Here is a 20,939-nt window from a genome sequence, read left to right as displayed (position 1 = left end):
AGAGACTAAGACTCCTTCTCAACCTAAGCAAATCAAAGGACCCAAAGGACAGTATGCATTGGGGGGTGCTGGATTCAGTACCAGCAAGAGCAATTCTGCAAGAGTCCCGGTTTCAAGCAGTGACCAGCATTATACAGACTCACAGGCAATACCCTGCTACAACTGCAAGTGCATGCGATAGCCTGCACCTATGTTGTTAGATACACCAGGCGTGGCTCACCTTAACCTATCACCCAGGAGGAGACAGTTTGGACTCTGGTGACAATGCCGGAGCAAGTTCCAAAATCCCTCTCTTGGTGGCTAGACCCTTGCACAGTCCACACAGGAGTACCCTTCAGTACCCCTCAACCTTCCATGATCCTAGTAATGGATGCATCAGCTGTGGTTTTTGGGGGTCCTACCTCGGAGACCTCCAGGCACAAGGTCTATGGTTGCAAACCAAGCTCTCACTACGCATCAGTATCAAGGAGCTCAGAGCTGTGCAACTAGCCTGACAGATCTTTCAGTCCAAAATGCAGGGCCAGTGCATGGCAGCAATGACTCATAGCAACAACACCCTTCCTATGGGCCAGTACTAGATCCGGCTGGAGTGTTAAGATACACAGGCCATTTCTACACGTGCCCCAAACTTCGAAATGGCCATTTGCGTGGCCATTTCGAAGTTTACTAATGAAGCGCTGAAATGCATATTCGGCGCTTCATTAGAGTGTGGGCTGCCGCGGCACTTCGAAATTGACGCACCTTGCTGCCGCGCGTCTCGTCCAGACGGGGCTCCTTTTCGAAAGGACTCTGGCTACTTCGAAGTCCCCTTATTGCTATGAGCTCAAGGGAATAAGGGGACTTCGAAGTAGGCGGGGTCCTTTCAAAAAGGAGCCCCGTCTGGACGAGACACGCGGCGGCGAGGCGCGTCAATTTCGAAGTGCCGCGGCAGCCCGCACTCTAATGAAGCACCGAATATGCATTTCAGCGCTTCATTAGTAAACTTCGAAATGGCCATTTGTATGGCCATTTTGAAGTTTGGGGCATGTGTAGACATAGCCACACACACATTAGCCGCGTCTACACGTGCACACTACTTTGAAGTCGCGGCACCAACTTCGAAATAGAGCCCGTCACGGCTACACGTGTTGGGCGCTATTTCGAAGTTAACTTTGACGTTAGGCGGCGAGACGTCGAAGCCGCTAACCCCATGAGGGGATGGGAATAGCGCCCTACTTCGACGTTCAACATCGAAGTATGGCACGTGTAGACGATCCGCGTCCCGCAACATCGAAATAGCGGGGTCCTCCATGGCGGCCATCAGCTGAGGGGTTGAGAGACGCTCTCTCCAGCCCCTGAGCTCAATGGTGGCCACGTGGAGCGGCCCCTTAAAGCTCCCCGCCCCCTCCCTTCCTGTGCAGGAAGCTGAGAGAACGTGCAGGCGGCAGCGCAGACACACGGCCAGCCTGCATGTCCCTCAGCCAGCTAGAGACACCCACCTAGCTGCGATGGCCACACGGCAGCCCCCCCAGTGCCCCCAGGGGACCCCCCCGCAAGGGGAGCCAGGGCTCCCAGCCCAGCAGCCAGGCGGGGAACCGGCAGCGGGGCCCCTTCCAGAACAAGGCCGAGCTTTGGGACCTGCTGGGGCTTTGGAACGAGGAGGAGGTGCTCCAGGTAATGGGGAGCAAGAGGGGGAACGCGGATGCGTTCGGTCAGCTGGCCTAGGGCCTGGCCGCCTGGGGTCACCCTGCCCACACTCCGGATTGTGTCCGGAGTAAAGTGAAGGAGCTGCGGCAGGGTTACGCCCGGGCCCGGGATGCGGCCGGCCGATCTGGGGCCACCCCCGTCACTTGCCCCTTTTACAGGGAGCTCAGGGACATCCTGGGCCCCCAGCACACCTCCTCCCCTCCGGCCACTCTTGATACCTCGGCCGAGGAGCCCCAGCAGGCCCCGGAGGCGGAGTCCGCCCCGGAGGCAAGCCCTGCACCCCAGGGGCCCCCCCAGGAGCCCACCCCCGGGGCACTGGAGGAGGAGGAGAGGGACTCCTCCTCCAATGATGGCGGCTTGCACATCATACTCCCATCCAGGAGCTCCAGCCGGGCGTCCCCGCCCCCCCGGGTGTCCCCTGACCGTTGGAGTGGACCGTCAGGTATGTACCCCCCTGGTGCACACCCCCAGGGTTGAGGGGTGGGGGTAATAGATATGGCCAGGGCCCTCCACATGCCCAGATGACCATGGCCCCAAGGACAGCAGTGGCATGTCCCTCAGAAGAGTGCATCAGCCCCTGCCCCCCCCAGCACGACAGTGCCATGCCCCATCCCCGGGGCTGGCGGGAGCGGAACCTCTAGGGTCCCCCGGGGGGAGGGGGTGGGACACCCAGCAGCAGCAGCATGTGATGGAGTGTGGGGAGTGCAAATGCAAGACTCAGGATAGATATGAGAAACAAGCTGAATAGCTCCCAGTGGCTAAGGATGATCCTGGGGCTACAACTGGCAGGTTACACCTCTGCCCTGAACAAAGAGGAGGGAGGAGCCGAGCTGGCTTTGAATCTGGGGCCGCAGTTAGAGGCTAGGGGAAGGGAGAGCTGGAAGGCAGCCAGCCTGAGGAGGGGGAAAGCTACACCCCAGAGGGGCACCCCTCGGGGTCTTCTTCCCAGGACGGGTTGGAAGGACCATCTCTGACTGCTGTACTGTCGCTTCTGGGAGAAACTGGGCATCTGTTGCCTAATAAACCTCCTGTCGTACCTGCTGAGTGAGTGAGAGTCACTCCTGCCAGCGGACGGGGTGCAGTGCAGGGGGACCCCTGAACCCCATCACAGCAGCATCTCCCGGGGACGGAGATGGGGAACCTGCAGCAGAGGGGTTAGGGGGCAAGGGCCACGGCTCGGGGCCCACACTAATGGCTGTCTCCACTCTTCTTCCCCGCCTCCTGTGTTCTGCAGCTGCACCATCGGAAGGACCGGAGAGCGCCGGCGAGGTGTCAGTGGTCCCGGAAAGCCCTCCGGGGCCATCACTACAGGCCAGCCCCTCGGCGGAGCAACGACCGGCCCCATGGCGGGGAAGACAGCAGACGCAGCACCACCAGCCGCCAGCGACGGACCCCCAGCTGCTGGCCTTGCACCGTCAGCAGCTGGAGGTCGCCGAGCAGTGGCTGCGGGTGGAGGAACACCGCCTCCACCTGCAGGAGCGGGCGCTGGCCTGGCGCCAGGAGGCGTGGGCAGCCTACATGCAGACCCTCAACCACATCACAGACTCCCTGGCCCCCCAGGCCGCGCCAGCTGCCGCAGCGCCCACCCTGCCTGCTCCACCTGCTGCTCCATCCGCTGCGCCATCCGCCGTCGCACTGCCACCCGCCACCGAGGGCCATTCCACCGAGGGAGACCTGGGGCCAGCTGACACTCGCTGGCCGTATCTCCTGGTCCGCCCGGCCCACCAGCCAGCCCTGGCCAGGGCTGCAGCCGAGGCGGGGATCCTGGCCGCCCACCCCCAGCGCTGGACTGTAGGGGTGTGAGGCCCAGGACGTGGTCCCCCTCCCTTTGTATATATTCCCCCCAGTTTATTGTTCTTTTCTTGTAAATAGTTTGTATTTGTGACCCATTACTTTGCTGATCCTTAGCCCCCCATGTAAATAGTTCTCCCCTTCCTTGTCTTCCCCTTTTATGTTATCCCAATTTTTATAATGTATATATATTTATCAGTTTGATTTCCCCTGTACATAGTTTGTCTTGTTCAGAATATTTATAATAATAATAATAATATTCGTATAAGAGTTGTAGTAAAGAAAATGTTTGAGTTGACAAACAACTGTCTGCTTTTATTTTTACAAGAAAAGTGTGGGGGGTGTGCTCTTGGGTGCTCTGTGGTGTGGGTGTAGGGGCAGGGAGTGTTGTGGAGGATGGGGGGGGTGCAGTGGGGGGCCTGCCAGCGTTCACCCTGCGGCCGCATCGAACTGGGCCCGCAGGTCTTCCCGGACCCGGGTCCCTTCGGGGTCCACCTGGCGACTGGGGGCAGTGGGTGGCTGCACATCGGCCCTGCCGGCCTTTACAGCCCAGCCCTGAAAGAAAGCGTCCCCCTTGCGCTCCACGAGGTTGTGTAGGGCGCTGCATGCACCCACAATCTGGGGGATGTTGGTGGGGCCCTCATCAAGGCGGGTGAGGAGACACCTCCAGCGCCCTTTGAGGTGGCCAAATGTGCACTCCACCACCTGGCGCGCGTGGTTCAGGCGCTGGTTGAAGCGCTTCTGGCTGGCAGACAGATGGCCCGTGTAAGGGTGCATGAGCCAGGGCTGGAGGGGGTATGCTGCATCTGCGATGACACAGAGGGGCATGGTGGTGTCCCCCACACGGATCTCCCACTGGGGGATGTAGGTCCCCGCCTCCAGCCGGTGGCACAGGCCCGAGTTCCGGAATACCCGGGCGTTGTGGGTGCTGCCAGGCCAGCCCACATAAATGTCCAGGAAACGGCCCCGGCTGTCCACCAAGGCCTGGAGGACCACTGAGTGGTAGCCCTTCCTGTTCAAGTAGCGTCCTCCACTGTGTTCCGGGGCGTGGATGGGGATGTGGGTCCCATCCAGAGCCCCGAAGCAATTGGGGAAGCCCAGGGTGGCAAAGCCCACGATGGTGGCATCCGGGTCCCCAAACCTCACGAGCCTGTGGAGGAGCAGGGCATTGATGGCACGGACGACCTGCAGGGGAAGCACATGGGAGAGCACCAATGAGGTGTGTGCGGGGTATGTGTGGCCCTCCCCTGCCAGGGCCCCCCTCCCCTCCCCTGCCAGGGCCCCCCTTCCCTCCCCTCCCCTGCCAGGGCTGCCTCCCCCTCCATCCGTGGATCCTCTTACCTCCATGAGGACAGCCCCGACGGTGGCCTTGCCAACACCAAACTGCTGGCCCACAGATTGGTAGCTGTCTGGAGTGGCCAGCTTCCAGACAGCGATGCCGACCCGCTTCTCGACGCTGAGGGCACGCCGCATGAAGGTGTCCTGGTGCCTCAGTGCGGGGGTGAGCCACTGGCAGAGCTCCAGAAATGTCTGCCGGCTCATCCGAAAGTTCTGGAGCCAGCGGTCGTCGTCCCACTCTCTGAGCACCAGCCGCTCCCACCAGTCGGTGCTGGTGGGGTAGCTCCACAGGCGGCGGCGTGTGAGGCGGGGGGGCGGCGGGGTGCTGCAGGGTTGGGGGTTGAGTCCTCCTCCCCTGTGGGCAGCTCCTCCTCTGTGGCAAGGAGGTGCTCACCTGCCTCCTGCATGGCATTGAGCAGGGCGAGCACTGCTCCTGCAGGCGCGGCTGGGTGGACCTCTGGCTGCTGCTGCTGCTGCTGCTGCTGCTGGGGGTCCATGACTGCGTCGCTCGAGGTGTGCGTCTATGGCTCTGCAGACCGCGTGCTGTGCAGTCTGTGTGTGTCTGGGAGGGGCCTTTTAAGGAAGCGGCTAGCTGTTGCCCCGGAAGCGCTAGTCTGCCCTGTGACCCTGTCTGCAGCTGTGCCTGGCACCCTTATTTCGATGTGTGCTACTTTGGCGTGTAGACGTTCCCTCACAGTGCCTATTTCGATGTGGTGCTGCACAACGTCGAAGTTGAACGTCGATGTTGCCAGCCCTGGAGGACGTGTAGACGTTATTCATCGAAATAGCCTATTTTGATGTCTCTACATTGAAAAATGCTACTTTGATGTAGCGTTCACGTGTAGACGTAGCTATTTTGTGCCCATATACCAGAAAGGTCTGAGGGACATTTCATTCCTGCCATAGTAGCTGCCATTTTTCCATTTTGCCCCCAACTCAGTGGCACAGGCAGCTACAGAGAGCGACACAACTCATCTCCCTGATACAGATCTCCTAAAGCAGTATCTCCCTGTTCAACATGAGAGTTACAGTGACATTGCTTTCTCTAATCCCCTTCTTCAAAATGGGATGTGGTTTGTGGCTCTTGATATGAAGACATGTATGCTCATGTGAACGCTCCCCCCTCGTGCAGGATGTTCACGCATTTCATGGTTAGCTAGGAATGTAACCAGTTTCAGGTTCTGTCCTTTGGGCTGATTATGGCACCCGGGACATTCATGAAAGTTTTCTCTGTGGTAGCAGTCCAGATGAGGCACCATGGCATAACAGTCTTCCCATACTTGGCAAATTGTCTCCTCATATGTCATTCTCATCAGGAAGTCACAATAGCAACAGGAACTCTTCTACACTATGGTTCTACCTTACTCATTTACATAAATGAACAAATGGCTGCTTTATCTCCCAGAAGGACAATAAATTTTATAGCAGCATGCTTGGACTCAGCATTGAGAAAGCATTCTTCCTCACAATTTCTATTTAATGAGGAACCTGATTTACCCATCACCCACGGACTAAGGACTACTTTGTGTAGGGGTCTCTTTCTGTCAGGCTCAGATCTATCCAGGTGTGGAGTACAAATAGGGACTGAACATCTTGAAGAACATCCAGTTACAGTAAGTAATCTCCATATATGGGCTTGATGTAGGGAAATTATTCATTAAAATTTTACGGCCTGGGGACGTTGGCAGAGCTATGCATATCACTCAGAAAATGGTTAATTTTTTCCCCTGTTGCAAGGATCCAAGAAAGTAGTGTGGAGAAATTATTCCTCCACTTTGAAAGTTCTCTTTGACTGTGTCTACGCTTGCATTCTTCTTTCAAAAGAGGAATGCAAATGATGGAAACCAAAAATAAAAATGAGGCACTGATTTACATATATTGTGCTTCATTTGCATAATCTCTTTTTGGAAGAGATTCTTTCAAAAGAAAGAAAGCAGTGTAGATGGGGCTCTTTTGAAAATAAACCCCATATTCAAAAGAACCCTTCCTCCTATTTTGTTTCGGGAAGAAGGGTTCTTTGGGGTTTATTTCTGAAAGATGCCCATCTACACTGCTTTCTTTCTTTTGAAAGAATCTCTTCCAAAAAGAGATTATGCAAATAAAGCACACAATATGTAAAGCAGAGCGTCATTTGCGTTTTTGATTTTCCTCACTTGCATTCCTCTTTCAAAAGAGAAATGCAAGTGTAGACGTAGCCTTTTGACTTCTGCAGTGTTCTAGAATTATGTCTGCAAATGATATTCTCCAATGATATTCTCCAGTGAATTCATGAGATCACCCAACTCTTAAAATTTGTCTTTTAATCCATAATTCCCTGTCTTTGTGTTCTGTCTGTGTACAGGCAAGACCTAAATCAGTGCTCTATGATGCAATCAGTATTGCACATGAGATGGGCCATTCTCTTGGCTTCGCTCATGATAATTCTAAGAAAAATACAGCTAGAGGCTGTGTTTGCAAATGCGCCAGAGGAGGAAAATGCATCATGTGGTCACATGCTTCGTGAGTAATGCTTGTTTTTAAAATTTTAATAGTTACAGCTTTTAATAAGCTCCTCTTGGAGAAACAGACTGATTTCCTCTGATGCACGTGGGCCAGGATAGTCCTTCCTCTGTTTTGCATATTATGTAGTGGGACAGAACGGCCATTGAAAATGTTCATATCCTCAGTCATAGACTCCTCTCCTTTTCCTTTCCACATAGGCAGTTGGCTTCCATTTGACAAAGGAATTAAATGTAGGAGTCTTCTCTGATTCAAACAAGTAATATTTTTCTCAAGTCCTCAGTTCTTTCTTTATGCCTGTGAGGCAAGTTGTAGCTCCCTGTGTTGCAGCTTTTTGATGTGTTGTTAAGTAAATAGGGCTTAGTGTGAGCAGGTAATTGTGTTCATTAAATGTTAGTTCTCTTTGAACAGATTCCCTTTTCCCTTACTTTCTCTGTAGTCCTGATAGGTAAGCAGTCTCTGGGATTTAAACAATGTACATAATGTCATTACTGTTATATGAAAGATACCTCACAAATTTTGTCTAACTACTGTAAGGCAGCAATGCTTTTGATTGGTATTCCTCTTTTTCCCTTTTTGTTTGCTCAAAGGACATTTAAAAGACAAATGCAACATCCTTCTCTTTTGGCACTCAGGGCATTGTAGAAAGGGCCTTGGCACATTGACGGTTATGCCATTTTCTGAGTTGTCTGGAGATTTATATGGATTTGGATATTAACGATTTAAAAAAACAGTTTTACCCACCCGTGCAAAATGCATGAATCATCCCCTTTCATAATTAAGGACTAAGTTCTCTGTCAGGGGCTTTCTCTTCAAACACTAAATTATGCACAAGTTCTATCCTTGAATCATCCACTTGTGGAACTGGAATGGAACTCAACAGCTCATTGAATCCAGTCCCCAGCACTCATGGCAGGACCAAGCAGGACCTAGACCATTATTTTAAAATAGTCAGTGCTATTCCTAAGCCGAGCATTGTTTGTCTTGTCTTTATATTTTATGTGCATGATAATTTTGCCTGCATTCTGTGTTGTGTATTGGAGGCATACATTTAATTTTGAATCAATTCTCTAAACCTCCTCTGAATAAATGATTTCAGAATAATATATGTTTCTACTTTAAGAAAAAAATCAGTGTGGTGGGGAGGTTCAGTTTCCCCTACACTCTGGAGCGTAGGTCATCTGCAGGTTTAAGTTAGTGTCAATGGTGGATTCTCTGTAGTCTGAAGTCTTTGAATCATAAGTGGAGGACTTCAGTAACTCAGCCAGAGGCAATGGGTGTATTTCAGGAGTTGAGGGGTGAGGTTCTGTTGCCTGCATTGTACAAGAGGTCAGACTGTATGATCATGTTGGTCCTTTTGGACCTTAAAGTCTATGACTCTAACTCCAAGCCACTCGATTTTGATATTCATCTGTCTGACAGATTAAAATGCTCTTTAGAATTAGATATCTCCTCTTTACACAGGAGGATACTGCGTACAGAATTCAGTAACTGCTCTAGAGCTATATATTATGACACGATAAGAAAACCAGAAAAAACTTGTCTACTTGACATACCAGAGAAGAAAGCATTTGGAGTACGGATGTGTGGTAATGGCCTGATAGATGAAGAGGGGGTGTGTGACTGTGGCCTGGATGAGGTTAGTAACTGAACACATCACTTTCATGTAGGTTTTACAGAAGTACAGAAGTTTCTTGCATTTTATCCAAATCCAACACTTCTCTGCAAGAAATACAATGAGGATGTCATTTTGCTGTTATCATAGAAGTGCTGTTCATGGTTCAAGTTAAGACTGAGTTCAGTTTTGCACTCAGAGCAGGGATTATAACACAAAAACTGAAGAATTACCATCTTGAGTCAAACCAATGGTCCATCTAGCTCAATGGGCCCTGTTCTGCACTAGAGGGCTGTGTCTACACTTGCATTCCTCCTTTGAAAGACGCATGCAAGTGAGGGAAATGGAAAAGGCAAATGAGATGTAGATTTACATATCTGGCACCTCATTTGCATATTCTTCTTTGAAAGAGCTTCTTTCAAAGGAAAAAAAGCAGTGTAAGTGCAGCTCTTTCGAAAGTAAATCCCGTCTTCGAAAGAACCGTTCTTCCTAGTTTGAGCAAAGGTCAGGGTTCTACTGTACAATGTTTGGTAGTTAATTAGGTGTAGTACATGGATTGAAACGTATCCTCACTATCACAGTTTTTAAGTCCTTTTTGGACCACATTTTATGCTCAGGACTGGGACCAGAGCTATGCCTTGCCCTCTGGGATTAAAGCATGCCTGTCATGTGCCAGAGTGATGCTGGTCAGAGACCTGCACCCCTTGCTGTTTGTTTCTCCTCTGATACCATAACCACGCAAAGCCCTGTTCATACTAATAGCATGTCAAGATCCTAATAATGGCAGACAGGGCCAAGGGTCAAAACAGGGTGAAACCTGGGGATTAGAGTATCAGAGGAGTTTGTACTCATTTTCTAGATAACAAGGATCAGAGTCTGAGTCAGGTTTCGAGGTCCAAGGCAGGAGACAAATTCCAAATCAAGCTGAGATCTAAGTCAGGAATCCAGGAACAAAGAGCAGTCACAACATCTAAAGGAGAGCCACACTGATGACTGGACACTTCCTGGAATGCCCCTTGGAACCAATCAGAAGCAAAGTGATTGCTGTCTGTCAGACTTCTGAGGAGGAACTTTCACAGCAAGGGTGCGTCTACACTTGCATTCCTCTTTCAAAAGAGATATGCAAATGAGTAAATTGAAAATGCAAATGAGGTATAAATTTGCATATTTGGAAACTTATTTGCATATTATAATTTCAAAAGAGCTTCTTTCAAAAGAAGAAAGCCAGTGTAGATGCTACTCTTTCGAAAGGAAACCCATCTTCGAAAGAATCCTTCTTCCCTTTATTTAATGAGCAGCAACCTGGTCATCATTTCATATATTTATTGCTCATTATGCCATTTCCTATGCATGACACCAGTTTTCAAAGGGTTGTTCTACAACCATTGTTCAAGTTGACTCCAAGCCTATTTCTAGGTTAATCTATTTGAAAGTCTACTTGAATGGCCAAGTGCAATCAGACTAATAAGAAAAATGGTCATCTGCTTTTCCATAACCATTCTTTGTCACAATGTTTTGAACATTTGCATTCCGTGACCCACCCACGTTCCTGTCTCTGTTGGCCTCTTCAAGTAAGAAGAACCTGAGACAGGCTGAAGGCACCTCTGCCCTCGTATACCTGGACAAAGTGGCATGTGCTGACAGACGATGCTCAAACTTCCCAGATGACTGTCTCTAAGAGAGAATAATGAGAAGTTCTGTGACACCTTATAGACTAACAGATTTTTTGGACCATGAGCCTTTGTGGGCAAAGACCCACTTCATCAGATCTGACAAAGTAGGTATTTGCCCATGAAAGCTTATGCTCCAAAAAATCTGCTAGTCTGTAAAATACCCCAGGACTTCTCGCTATTTGTGCAGATACAGACTAACATGGCTACCCCTCTGATACTTGTCACCATCTAAGGGAGAATGTACTCTGACAACTCATGGTATATGAAGTATATATAGATGTAGTGCATATCTACAATGGAATAGATGTGCAACAAATCTCAAAGAACAGTTGTGGAAAGGTGTGTAAGCATTCTTTAAATCCGCTGTCTGTTAATTTCATTGGGTGACCCCTGGTTCCAGTGTTATGTGAAGGAATAATTAACCCTTCCCTGTTCACTTTCGCCACACCGCTCATGATTGTATAGACCTCTGTCATGTCCTTCACTAATTATCCCTTTTCTAAGTTGAACAGCCTATAGCTTTTTAATCTCTCCTCATGAAACCTGTTCCATATCTCAAATGATTTTGTTGAGATGGGGTGACCAGAACTGCACACAGTGTGCAAGGTATGGGTGTATGTACCATGAATTTATATCGTGGCATACTTATATTTTCTCTCATTAGCTATTCTTTCCAAATGGTGCCTAACATACTGTTCACTTTTTTGGAGGCCATTGCATATTGAGCAGATGTTTTCAGAGAGCCATCCACAATTCAAAGTTTGTTATTATGTACGAAGAATATGACACATGCACAGCAAAATTATATCTCCTAGTCTTTGTGTATATAATGAATACCTGAGTGCTGCGCAAACCGGTGGTTTCTCCCCGCCCAGTGGCCGAAATAGTGCGGGTGAGCCGGGCGGTAGGACCCTCAGTTCCCGAGGGCAGACCCACCCCGTCCACCGAGGAGGAGAGGAGTACAGTCGTTATTGGGAGCAATGCAAGCGCACCTAAGGCCCACCCTATTCCCCTGGCAGGTAGTAGCTGGAACAGGGAGTGAGGTTCAGGCATAGATTAAGAGGTGCAATTAAAAATGATTTATTAACAAAGGTAACTACAAGTGAAACTACAACAACAACAATAACAAAACTCCTTAACTATTGATCTAACTACGTTTGACTTACAATTAATAACACACGTTCCATCCTGTTGTCGGGGATTTTTCATCCCTTGGGCATTATCGCCCCCGTGGGTCAGGGGTAACAAGCCTTGGGCCATTTAATATTATTACAGGTACAGGTTAAACCCAAAAACATATAAGCTGCCATTTGCAGCCCTTGTAACGGCCATTTTGAGTTAGTTGGTTTCCCTGGTAACCCTGAACTCAAACACTTTACACTCCGGATCAAAATCCAGGCCTCCAAGTGGTCGGCTCCAGTCATGTTCTGATTGGACCCTTAACCCAGGCCTCTAATTGGGTACCTGGGGAAAAGTTCTCGAAGCTTCCACAGGATGGAGGCCCAGACTGAAAACTGCAAACAAACTCATACATATTCAAATCATGTCATACATTATTCATAAGAACACCAGATAAAAAGCAGCACAGCACAGCGCCAGGGGTCCTTTCCTTCCAGCCCAGAAGCCTTTTCAAAGAGCTCCTGACAGCTTCCAACACCAGCACCGCCCAGCATGGTCCGCCTGCTGGGGTAAAACAGTGCTGCTATCACTAAAAGAGCATAAAGCAGTTCTGAGGCACGTCTGGCGAGTGTTGAACTGGCCTTACTCATAGGGTGAGGTACTGCACACTTGCCACTAGAAGCCCAGAACTTGCTACCACAGTGGCACCATCGATCCCAGCGCCTTCACGCAGCCCTAAGGCAGATCGGGTGGGTGCTGAACTGGCCTCACCCATAGGGTGAGGTACTGCACGCTCACCTATAGAAGCCTTAGGGCCTGCCATCACTGCGGCACCTACGATCTCACCGCCAACCCATTCACCTGAAAGGACTTCACCCGTCGAGACACGTAAAATTCCCTGCAGGCCTGAAGCTCACCTCAGGCTTCACCAACCCGTGGTCCTGCGGTCTGCCAAGGGCTATATAGACTTTTACAGGCCTGAGGTCCGGCCTAAGCCACTAAGACTCCTCACAGGCCTAACAATTCCTCCAGGCCACAAAAAACTTTTTGTAAGCCCAAGGCCTGGCCCGGGTCGTAAAAATTATACTGTAATAGTATTGTGGGTGTCGGGTCCCCGCGTTGGGGGGTTTGGGGTCGCTGCCCAAATCACGCTCTTCCATGGCCGAGGGAGGGACGTACCCGAAGGCTCGCCTTTAGGGCCGGACCTTAACGCCAGGCTTAAAACATCAGCGCACATTTGTATTAATAGCTTTCACAGTTGAAGTTTGTTTAATTAAACTTAATTAGTTATTAGATAAGATATTAGTTAAATATTTGGTAGAGGTTTAGCCTCCCCGGCACCCTTCTACCCTTGTGTTCTAACCCTAACCTTGTCTTTCTATTACCCTCCAAACCCCAGTCAGGAAGGTAACACTTCCCTGGGAGGAGACCCCAGCAGGCAAAGCAGCCCTTGGGTCCCCACTAGGGTGGACAACCATACCACCCAGAGCAGTAAGGGAAAGAAAGGTATATTAACCTGTCCCTGCTCAGAACCGAAGAAACAAATTAAGTCCCCTAAGCCTTCTCCCCTTTCCCTCTCCTTCAACTGCCCTCTTTGTTTCTCAACTGAATAGAGAATACTGTACCGGTCTACCTCATGAACTTCCTGAATATAATAGTTGTAAGTGTTTAAGTAACATATTGTTTCAGCATCTTAGTATAATAGCAATAGTAGTTGTATTACACTTGTTGTTTGCCTTTCTGTTTGTTCAGTTAGCTTGTTAATAAACTCTGTTGTTATTTGTACCAGCATCAGCCGTCCTCCTCTTCTCGTCTCACCCTCTTCCCTCAGGGCCTGTGCGCAGTCCCCGGGGGCCCCCTGCCGCAGGTGGGTGGGGTTGGTCTGCAAAGGGGTGAGGCGACCTTCACTCGTCGCCTGGTCTCCGCCGCTCCCTCCTTCTCCTCGTCTCGAGCCCCTTGAGGGTCCGGACAGCCTACTGGTGTGGGGTCAGCAAGGCCTGCTTTGGTCCGCGACTTTGCCCGCACCGACACCTGTATGATTTTGTTTATTTTACCGGAAGACAAAAAGGTTTGATTAGTAAATTGAGGTGGAGAAAAGGGAAAAAAGGAGTAAAGGAATCTGGGCCGGGGCGCTACTCCCGGTCCAAGTGGCTGGTGGTAGGGGCTGCTGGGGATATTACCTGAGTCGGTCCCCTTCGAAACCCCAGCCTTTTCCCGGGGATCTTTTGACCCACACCAGGTTAAATACAAAAGGAGGGAATAAAAGGTTGAAAGGGATGAGGTGGCTTTGTTTTTACTGGTTGAGATCTTATAGTTAACTAATGATACTATTACTAAAACTAATACCTATAATGAATTAATAATTAACTTTTTAATCAAGTGTGCGCTAATTGGCTATAAATGTATGGGTTTTCAGGCCCAGCTCAAAGGAGTCGGGCCTGCAGGCTCTGCCCTCCCCCTGCCGGAACACGGCACGGCAAAGGGTGCAACCCCTCACCCCGCTTTTAGGGGTCCCGGTACCCAAGTGTTGTTCTAAGTAAAGTGTCTGGTAAGTAAGTGAAATGTCTGGTTTAGTAATTGCCCGGGCTGTGCCACGGGTCAATAAATGGTTTACGTGTCCGTTGAGTGAAGTCCTGTCCAGGTAAGTTTGTCACATCCGGTAGGTTGTCTCTGTTAAGGAGCGGCGCAGGTGGTGGTATGGCCGGAGCTGTGATGATGGTGCACGGTGGCAGACCCCAGGTTGCGCCGCCGGGCACACAGTAACCCCCACCAAAGTGGGGGCCAGTTCGCCACCCGGCAGCCTGGCCGAAGACTCTGCTTGTTGCTCCTAGAAGCCAGCGCGCCGCTTGTGAGCGCTGAGGCGCTGACGCTGGAGAGAGCCGCTTCTCGGCTGCAGGGCCACACAGGTAAGTTAGACGCTACAGTGATTTCAGTGAGTGAATTTCAAGCTCAGTGATTAGCGATTCAGCTCTTCGCTCCTAAGAGCCTGACCTCAGAGTCCAGTGGACGCAGCTGGAGCTGCCACGCTCCCCTGTACTGGGTCACAGAGTCCTCATCTGTGTCCCCAAGGGCCGCAGAATGAGCTGCGGCTCCTAGATTTATAGAGCAGACTCATGAATATTAATAACATGATTACCATATTGAAAATTCCGTGCAGGTGCTTTCACACAGGTCCTCTGCTTGGCCTAAGGTGCTCGAAATCTTTCACCTGGGCCAATCAGAAGACTCCATTTCAAACCTGCAACCATGAATAATTCATGAGTTCAGGTTACTGGGGAAACCAACTGACTCAGAGTGACCATTGCAGGGGGCTGCTAAATGGCAGCCTATGTAACTTTAGATTTTTTCATGTACCTGCACTGATTTTTACACTGCCAGAGGCTTGTTTCCCCTGACACACGGGGATGATAATGCCCTAGGGATAAAAATCCCTGACACTGAGAATGTTTAAAAACCAGGAATATATTCCCTCTTCAGTTTAAGACTGATCATAAGTTTACTGCTTCTCTTCAAGTCAATGAGAGTTATGTATACAAAGACACCACTTTGTGTGAGTTTCTTTTGCAAACTCTGGTGTATATATTACTTGCCTTTACTGGAGGACAAGCCCTTTGTATGCAAATTTAGCTCAATCCTCCATAGCCACAATGGCCCTTTCAAGGGACCTGGCAGTGTACCTCCACTGGTAAGGCAAGAATGGTGCAAATGGGGGTTGCCATGCAAAGGACATGCATCACACAAGCTCCCTGACTATTAGCAGCCTGCAAAGATTGCTTCACTTATTTGGATGTAGCCTCTGTGAAGTGTAATTCTGGAAGTCATCGAGTCCATTCTCCTAGCGTAGCTTGGATTGGGGGGCTCCGGCAGCGCAGGGCTCAGGCAGCTGGCCAGCTGGGGCTGCAGCAGGCACTGCAAGGTGCCAAGAAAAACTCTTTGCACATATTTTTAATTTTAAATAACATTTTTATACCAAGTTTTTGTGTCTATTTTAAATTAAGAATTGATTTTTTTTTGTTAAAAGTGGGGTTGGATCATGGTAAAGAAGAGATGGGGGGGTGAGGATTTCTCAAAAATCAAAAGGGGGGGGTGATGACAAAAAGTTTGGGAACCACTGGTCTATGGTATTTGTGATGCCCCCATCATTAGAAGCTGAATAACTCATAATCTTTTACATCTATTTTAAAGAAATAGCACTAATGGGCCGTGTCTACACTTGCCAAAAACTTCGAAATGGCCATGCAAAGGGCCATTTCGAAGTTTACTAATGAAGCGCTGAAATACATATTCAGCGCCTCATTAGAATGCTGGCAGCTGCGACACTTCGAAATTGATGCAGCTTGCTGCCGCGCGGCTCCTTTTCGAAAGGACCCCGGCTACTTCGAAGTCCCCTTATTCCCATCTGCTTATCAGAATAAGGGGACTTTGAAGTAGCCAGGGTCCTTTCCAAAAGGAGCCCCGTCTGGACGAGCCGCGCGGCTGCGAGCCGCGTCAATTTCGAAGTGCCGCAGCCGCCCACATGCTAATGAGGCGCTGAATATGTATTTCAGTGCTTCATTAGTAAACTTCGAAATGGCCATTTGCATGGCCATTTCAAAGTTTTTGGCTAGTGTAGACATAGCCATGATGCTCATGAAGCAAATTATAAGAACCATGTTATGCACAAGAACCCTGCAGCAGAGTATTATAGTGAAGCTATTTCATTTCATATTTAAAAGTGTGCCAACAGAATGGTTGTTGCCTAGCCAACTGTACAATAAAGCAAGGTGCTGACTGTATTTCTGGGCTTTGCTGCAAAAACTGTAAGGTGAGATAAACATATAGAGTTGCTTTGCATTTTATAGTAAACAGAACATTTAAGTGCATTTTAAGACTATCATTAGCCTACGTCAATGGTTTGTTTTCAGTACTTCTCTCACGGGCATTGGGTCTCCTAATGCAGACCCTCCCCCATACACTCTTTATAATATCACTCACCTGAGCCTCTCACGGGCACCAGACAAAAGTTCCAACAGATATTATCTAATAGATGATGTGTAGTGTTAGGCAGACAGGTGGGCCTTCTTTCCCCGCCAGTCCCTAGTTTTTCAACCAACAGAAGTATTTGCTGCAAGCCTTCAGTATTCTGAATAGTCATGAAATCTTCGGGAAATGACCTGGCATCAGGCAAAAGGGGCACGACATTCTCCTTTCCAATTATTCAGACCCATCACCTAAAAACCAAGAAAACGCCTCCTGAGTATCGCCAAGAGAAAGGGTGCCACCATGTGTCTGACTTTTCAGTTCCTACTCACTGTTTATCCTTCCTTTGAGAAAGTAGATGCCATTACACAGATTTCCCAGTCCTTGGCTGGTTCCAGAGAAGAGTGAGAGTGTGAGGCAGAGCACGTGAGATGACTGTAAGACATAGTTTCACTTACAGGAGCTTGGTGGAGTTTACCACTGACCCTGGCTTTGAACATCTAGGCCTGCACTCCAGGTGCAGCCCTCATGTATGACACTCCTCAGGTAATGCGGAGCACCGCGGTCCAAATGCCTGGATCTTAAAACTAATGCCTCTTCTCAAGAGCTTTTGCAGGTTTCTCAGAATCCCACCAAACACCTGAGCCGTTGGGTTTATAGCTTACTTCCTCGGCAACTGAAGACCAGAAGAAAATACAAATTTTGCACCGGATGCTGTACCACTCCTGCTCTTTGCTAAGTAGTATGAAAAATACAGACTGACACAAACTAACAAACACACAATGTGCATTACTCTGCCTCAGTGCCAAACCCCAGAGTTCTCTGGGTTTGGGCAGACTCCTGCAGTGTGTTCAGGATCCTCTTCCTGCAGCTCCTAAACCAGTGGGGGGCAGCAACCTGCACAAGACATTTTGCTGACGTTGACCTTTGGCAGGCACTATCCCCCATGGTTCTTTGTTCCAGCCAATGAGAGCTGTGTGGCCTCTTCACCTGCAGGCACGACAAATAATTCCATAAAAGACACTTGAATACACGGAAGGGTAAACAGATAAGAGTAACACAGAGATAGCTGTGCTAGTCTATATGCTATCAAAACAAAAACAGCAGTCCAGTAGCACTTTAAAGACTAACAAAGTAATTTATTAGGTGGTCTCACCACCTAATAAATTACTTTGTTAGTCTTTAAAGTGCTACTGGACTGCTTTTTGTTTAGGTAAGAGTAATGTAACCCTTCTGTTAACGCCAGATGCCTGCCAGAAGGGCCGGGTTCAACTCTTGTGGGGTTTTCCTATCAAGGATACGATCAACCGGCTCGAGCCCCCACCCAGTGGCCTGGGACAATTTCACCCCCGTGCTGGGTGCCTGTAAGGCGGTTCTCCCCCCCGCTCGCAAGCACAGAGTCTGAGATAGAAATGGCTTGTTTAATGACCGTAACCTACCCCAAGGTTACAGCGACAGATGCAGCATATCTCAGCACAGAAGAGACAAAACCCCTTTTACCCAGATACCATCCCCATATGCAGTAGAACCCAGTCTCTTGCTGGGGCTCTTGGCCCTTTTCCACACACACACGGTTACAGGATGTACCCTCTGCGGTACAGTCCCAAACTCAAAGCCCACAGATACATCACCAGGGCAATACTAGCTGTCCACTTGTCTGTAGCCTCCCCTTGCTGTCACCAGCCACCCACTGGTCGCCGCCGTCGCCGCTCCTACCGGCCGCCCGCCGCCGTCATCTGCCACCGCTCCTAGCGGCCAGCCGCCCGCCGTCGACTGCCGCCGCCGCCGCTCCTACCGGCCGCCCGCTGGTCCTGCTGTTGTCCGCCAGTCCTAACCCCACTGCTTGGGACTGCCCTAAGGCAGAACCCAGTGATTTCAGCTCTGTGTGGCCTCAGCTGCCACTCTGTGATTTCAGCTCTTGGTATCTCTAGTGTGGGGTTTCACAAACACCCTAGTATCCAGCTCTATCTTTTAACAGGTGGGGAGAGTTAGTCAAGCCAGGCTTATAGCTATATGGCCAAGGCATAGGCAGGGCCAAGGCATTCAGCAAGCTGACTCAACCCATACCCCTCCCCTTGCTCTCTCACAATGCTTTAAACCAGGGAGCCCTGTGTAATCAATGTCTTACACAGCTAAGGCGACTGCCCTGTCCCCCCCACAACAACCCAGAGCATTGGTGAGATCTCACAACTCCCACCTTAAGTGTCAGCTTAAATTGTGATTTTACAACTACATGTTTACAATAGACCCAATCTCATGGCTTACTTGCTACCCATTAGGCTTTGCCTGAAAAGGTATCACACATGCACACCTTTTGCATTCTCATGCAGATGACCTCTGGGAGACTCATTCCTCCCAGCCTTCAGCTGCACTGCATTCCTTCTGCCACATTCCCTACAGTAAGAAGTAATGTAAAATGTCTGTGGGCCCAACCTTGTACTCCTGCTTGATTACAATGGGCTCTGCCTGGGCACAGAATGAGGTTCACCAACATGGACCTGCTTGTGAACTGGGCCTGAGTGAATAAAGATACACTGACTTGGTTGTTACAAAGATCCAGTATAAGTATTCAGGAGTGAAAAACACATTGCATTATGCCACTCACGCACAGTTCTTGAAAAACTATATAGTCAGTGTCTACACTAGCCAAAAACTTCGAAATGGCCATGCAAATCGCCATTTCGAAGTTTACTAATGAAGTGCTGAAATACATATTCAGCGCCTCATTAGCATGTGGGCAGTCGTGGCACTTCGAAATTGATGCGGCTCGTCCAGATGGGGCTCCTTTTCGAAAGGATCCCAGCTACTTTGAAATCCCCTTATTCCTATGAGCAGATAGGAATAAAGGGACTTTGAAGTAGCTGGGATCCTTTCGAAAAGGAGCCCCATCTGGACGTGCCGCAAAGCAGCGAGCCATGTCAATTTTGAAGTGCCACGGCAGCCCGCATGCTAATGGAGCGCTGAATATGTATTTCAGCACTTCATTAGTAAACTTTGAAATGGCCATTTGCATGGCCATTTCGAAGTTTTTGGCTAGTGTAGACGTAGCCATAATTTATTAAACTTGGAAAACAGTACATGAGCATGTAAATAGAGCACCCAGACACACTCACACAAGGCACAGAGCTAAGGCTACATGTGACTGAGGTTTATTTTATTACCATTGTTTTTGTCAGTGGATATTTCTTTCTATCCCAGGATGGAGTAAGTAATCCTGGATTGCCTGGTTTGTATTTTAATTTTGTATAGATTTCTATGGTATAAGATGGATGCATAGCGAGAGTTAAAATAATCCTAAAGAGAAAAAAATTCTTAACATGAGCACTTGGCTGTGCAACTTTAAGGTTCTTGAGAGGTTCGGGTTTTTTTGGTTTTTTACCTGTTATTGCATAAATAGCTAGCACATTGGGAATGACGGATATAGCAAACAATGTTTTCCAATCAGTCAGTAACAAGGCCATAGTGCCTGACTGGAAATCTTTGTAAAGTGAAACTGGAAATGTGAGTGGTTCGTACAAACTTTTATTTCTTTAAAAATAGGTCCTCTTTTCTCAAAGGAATATAATTGCTTAGAACTCTGAATGCTAGAACCTGATTGGTAGGATAAATACGGCTATATAAAAACTGGCTGTTGTATTTAGTGATGCTTTACTCATTTTACTCGGTTGGCTTTTTTTAGACGAACGCGATGGGAAAAAAAAGTCAGTATTTGATCAAAAAAATTGAAGGGAAGCTATTTGTCTCACAAAATACAAGACGCTCAAAGTTTAAAAAAAGGAACGTTTTTCTAATCAGTTCTGCCACTGAAGGAGTCTGTGGAACCCTGCTGAGATATTGGTGCCTCGACATTCCCAGGATTCAAGCGTAGTTTCATTTATCGAGACTGTCGTTTTTCTGTTGTTTTTTCCGCTCCCCGTTTCCATTTCAGGAAACTGGTTTCGTTTTTACCGGTAATTCTCTCCTGCATTCACGCACCGCCTCCGCGCCTTACAATAAAAGAGAGAGAGAGAGAGAGACCAACCGACCGACCAACCGACCGTCGCACTAAACTGAGCTCTTTGTGCAAACACAGACTTAGACTCGAAAGATCCGGGATCAGTGAATTCCATAAATGAAGCGCGGAAAAGACTAAACCCCCGAAAAGCTGAACCAGTGAGCAGAGAACAGCCACAACTGGAACGTCACCCACCGCTGCGCCTTCGTCGACAGCTTTAGCGTCCGCCTTTCTCCCTCAGGCGACAGAGACGGCAGTGACGCAG

At 49.1% G+C, this 20,939-nt stretch overlaps 1 protein-coding gene and 1 long non-coding RNA gene across 4 annotated transcripts in view; one reads left to right on the top strand and one right to left on the bottom strand.

Annotated features, from left to right (window-relative positions):
• The window catches only part of LOC142001577 (disintegrin and metalloproteinase domain-containing protein 20-like), a 106,764-nt gene extending 99,442 nt beyond the window's left edge, over positions 1 to 7,322 (top strand). The window contains exon 20 of the mRNA XM_074976969.1: positions 7,157 to 7,322. Within this exon, the coding sequence (XP_074833070.1) occupies positions 7,157 to 7,322 (166 nt within the window). The remainder of the gene's footprint in view (positions 1 to 7,156) is intronic.
• Positions 7,323 to 11,681: 4,359 nt separating this feature from the next.
• On the bottom strand, positions 11,682 to 20,902 carry LOC142003664 (uncharacterized). Of its 3 annotated transcripts, none has more exons than XR_012642871.1 (6): positions 20,870 to 20,902; positions 17,013 to 17,670; positions 16,696 to 16,931; positions 14,336 to 14,611; positions 13,508 to 13,752; positions 11,682 to 12,285 (listed from the first exon to the last, which is right to left on the bottom strand). It is a non-coding gene; the product is annotated as an uncharacterized LOC142003664 (long non-coding RNA). The 3 variants fall into 3 exon arrangements; XR_012642868.1 differs by having other exon boundaries at positions 13,508 to 14,611; positions 17,013 to 17,356; positions 17,474 to 17,670; XR_012642866.1 differs by having other exon boundaries at positions 13,508 to 14,611.
• Between the last annotated feature and the right edge of the window lie 37 nt (positions 20,903 to 20,939).

The sequence above is a fragment of the Carettochelys insculpta genome, chromosome 1 (assembly GCF_033958435.1).
Source record: "Carettochelys insculpta isolate YL-2023 chromosome 1, ASM3395843v1, whole genome shotgun sequence".
Classification (NCBI taxonomy): domain Eukaryota; kingdom Metazoa; phylum Chordata; order Testudines; family Carettochelyidae; genus Carettochelys; species Carettochelys insculpta.
Note: the sequence above shows the minus strand (reverse complement) of the source record. Positions and strands in the feature narration are given on the sequence as shown.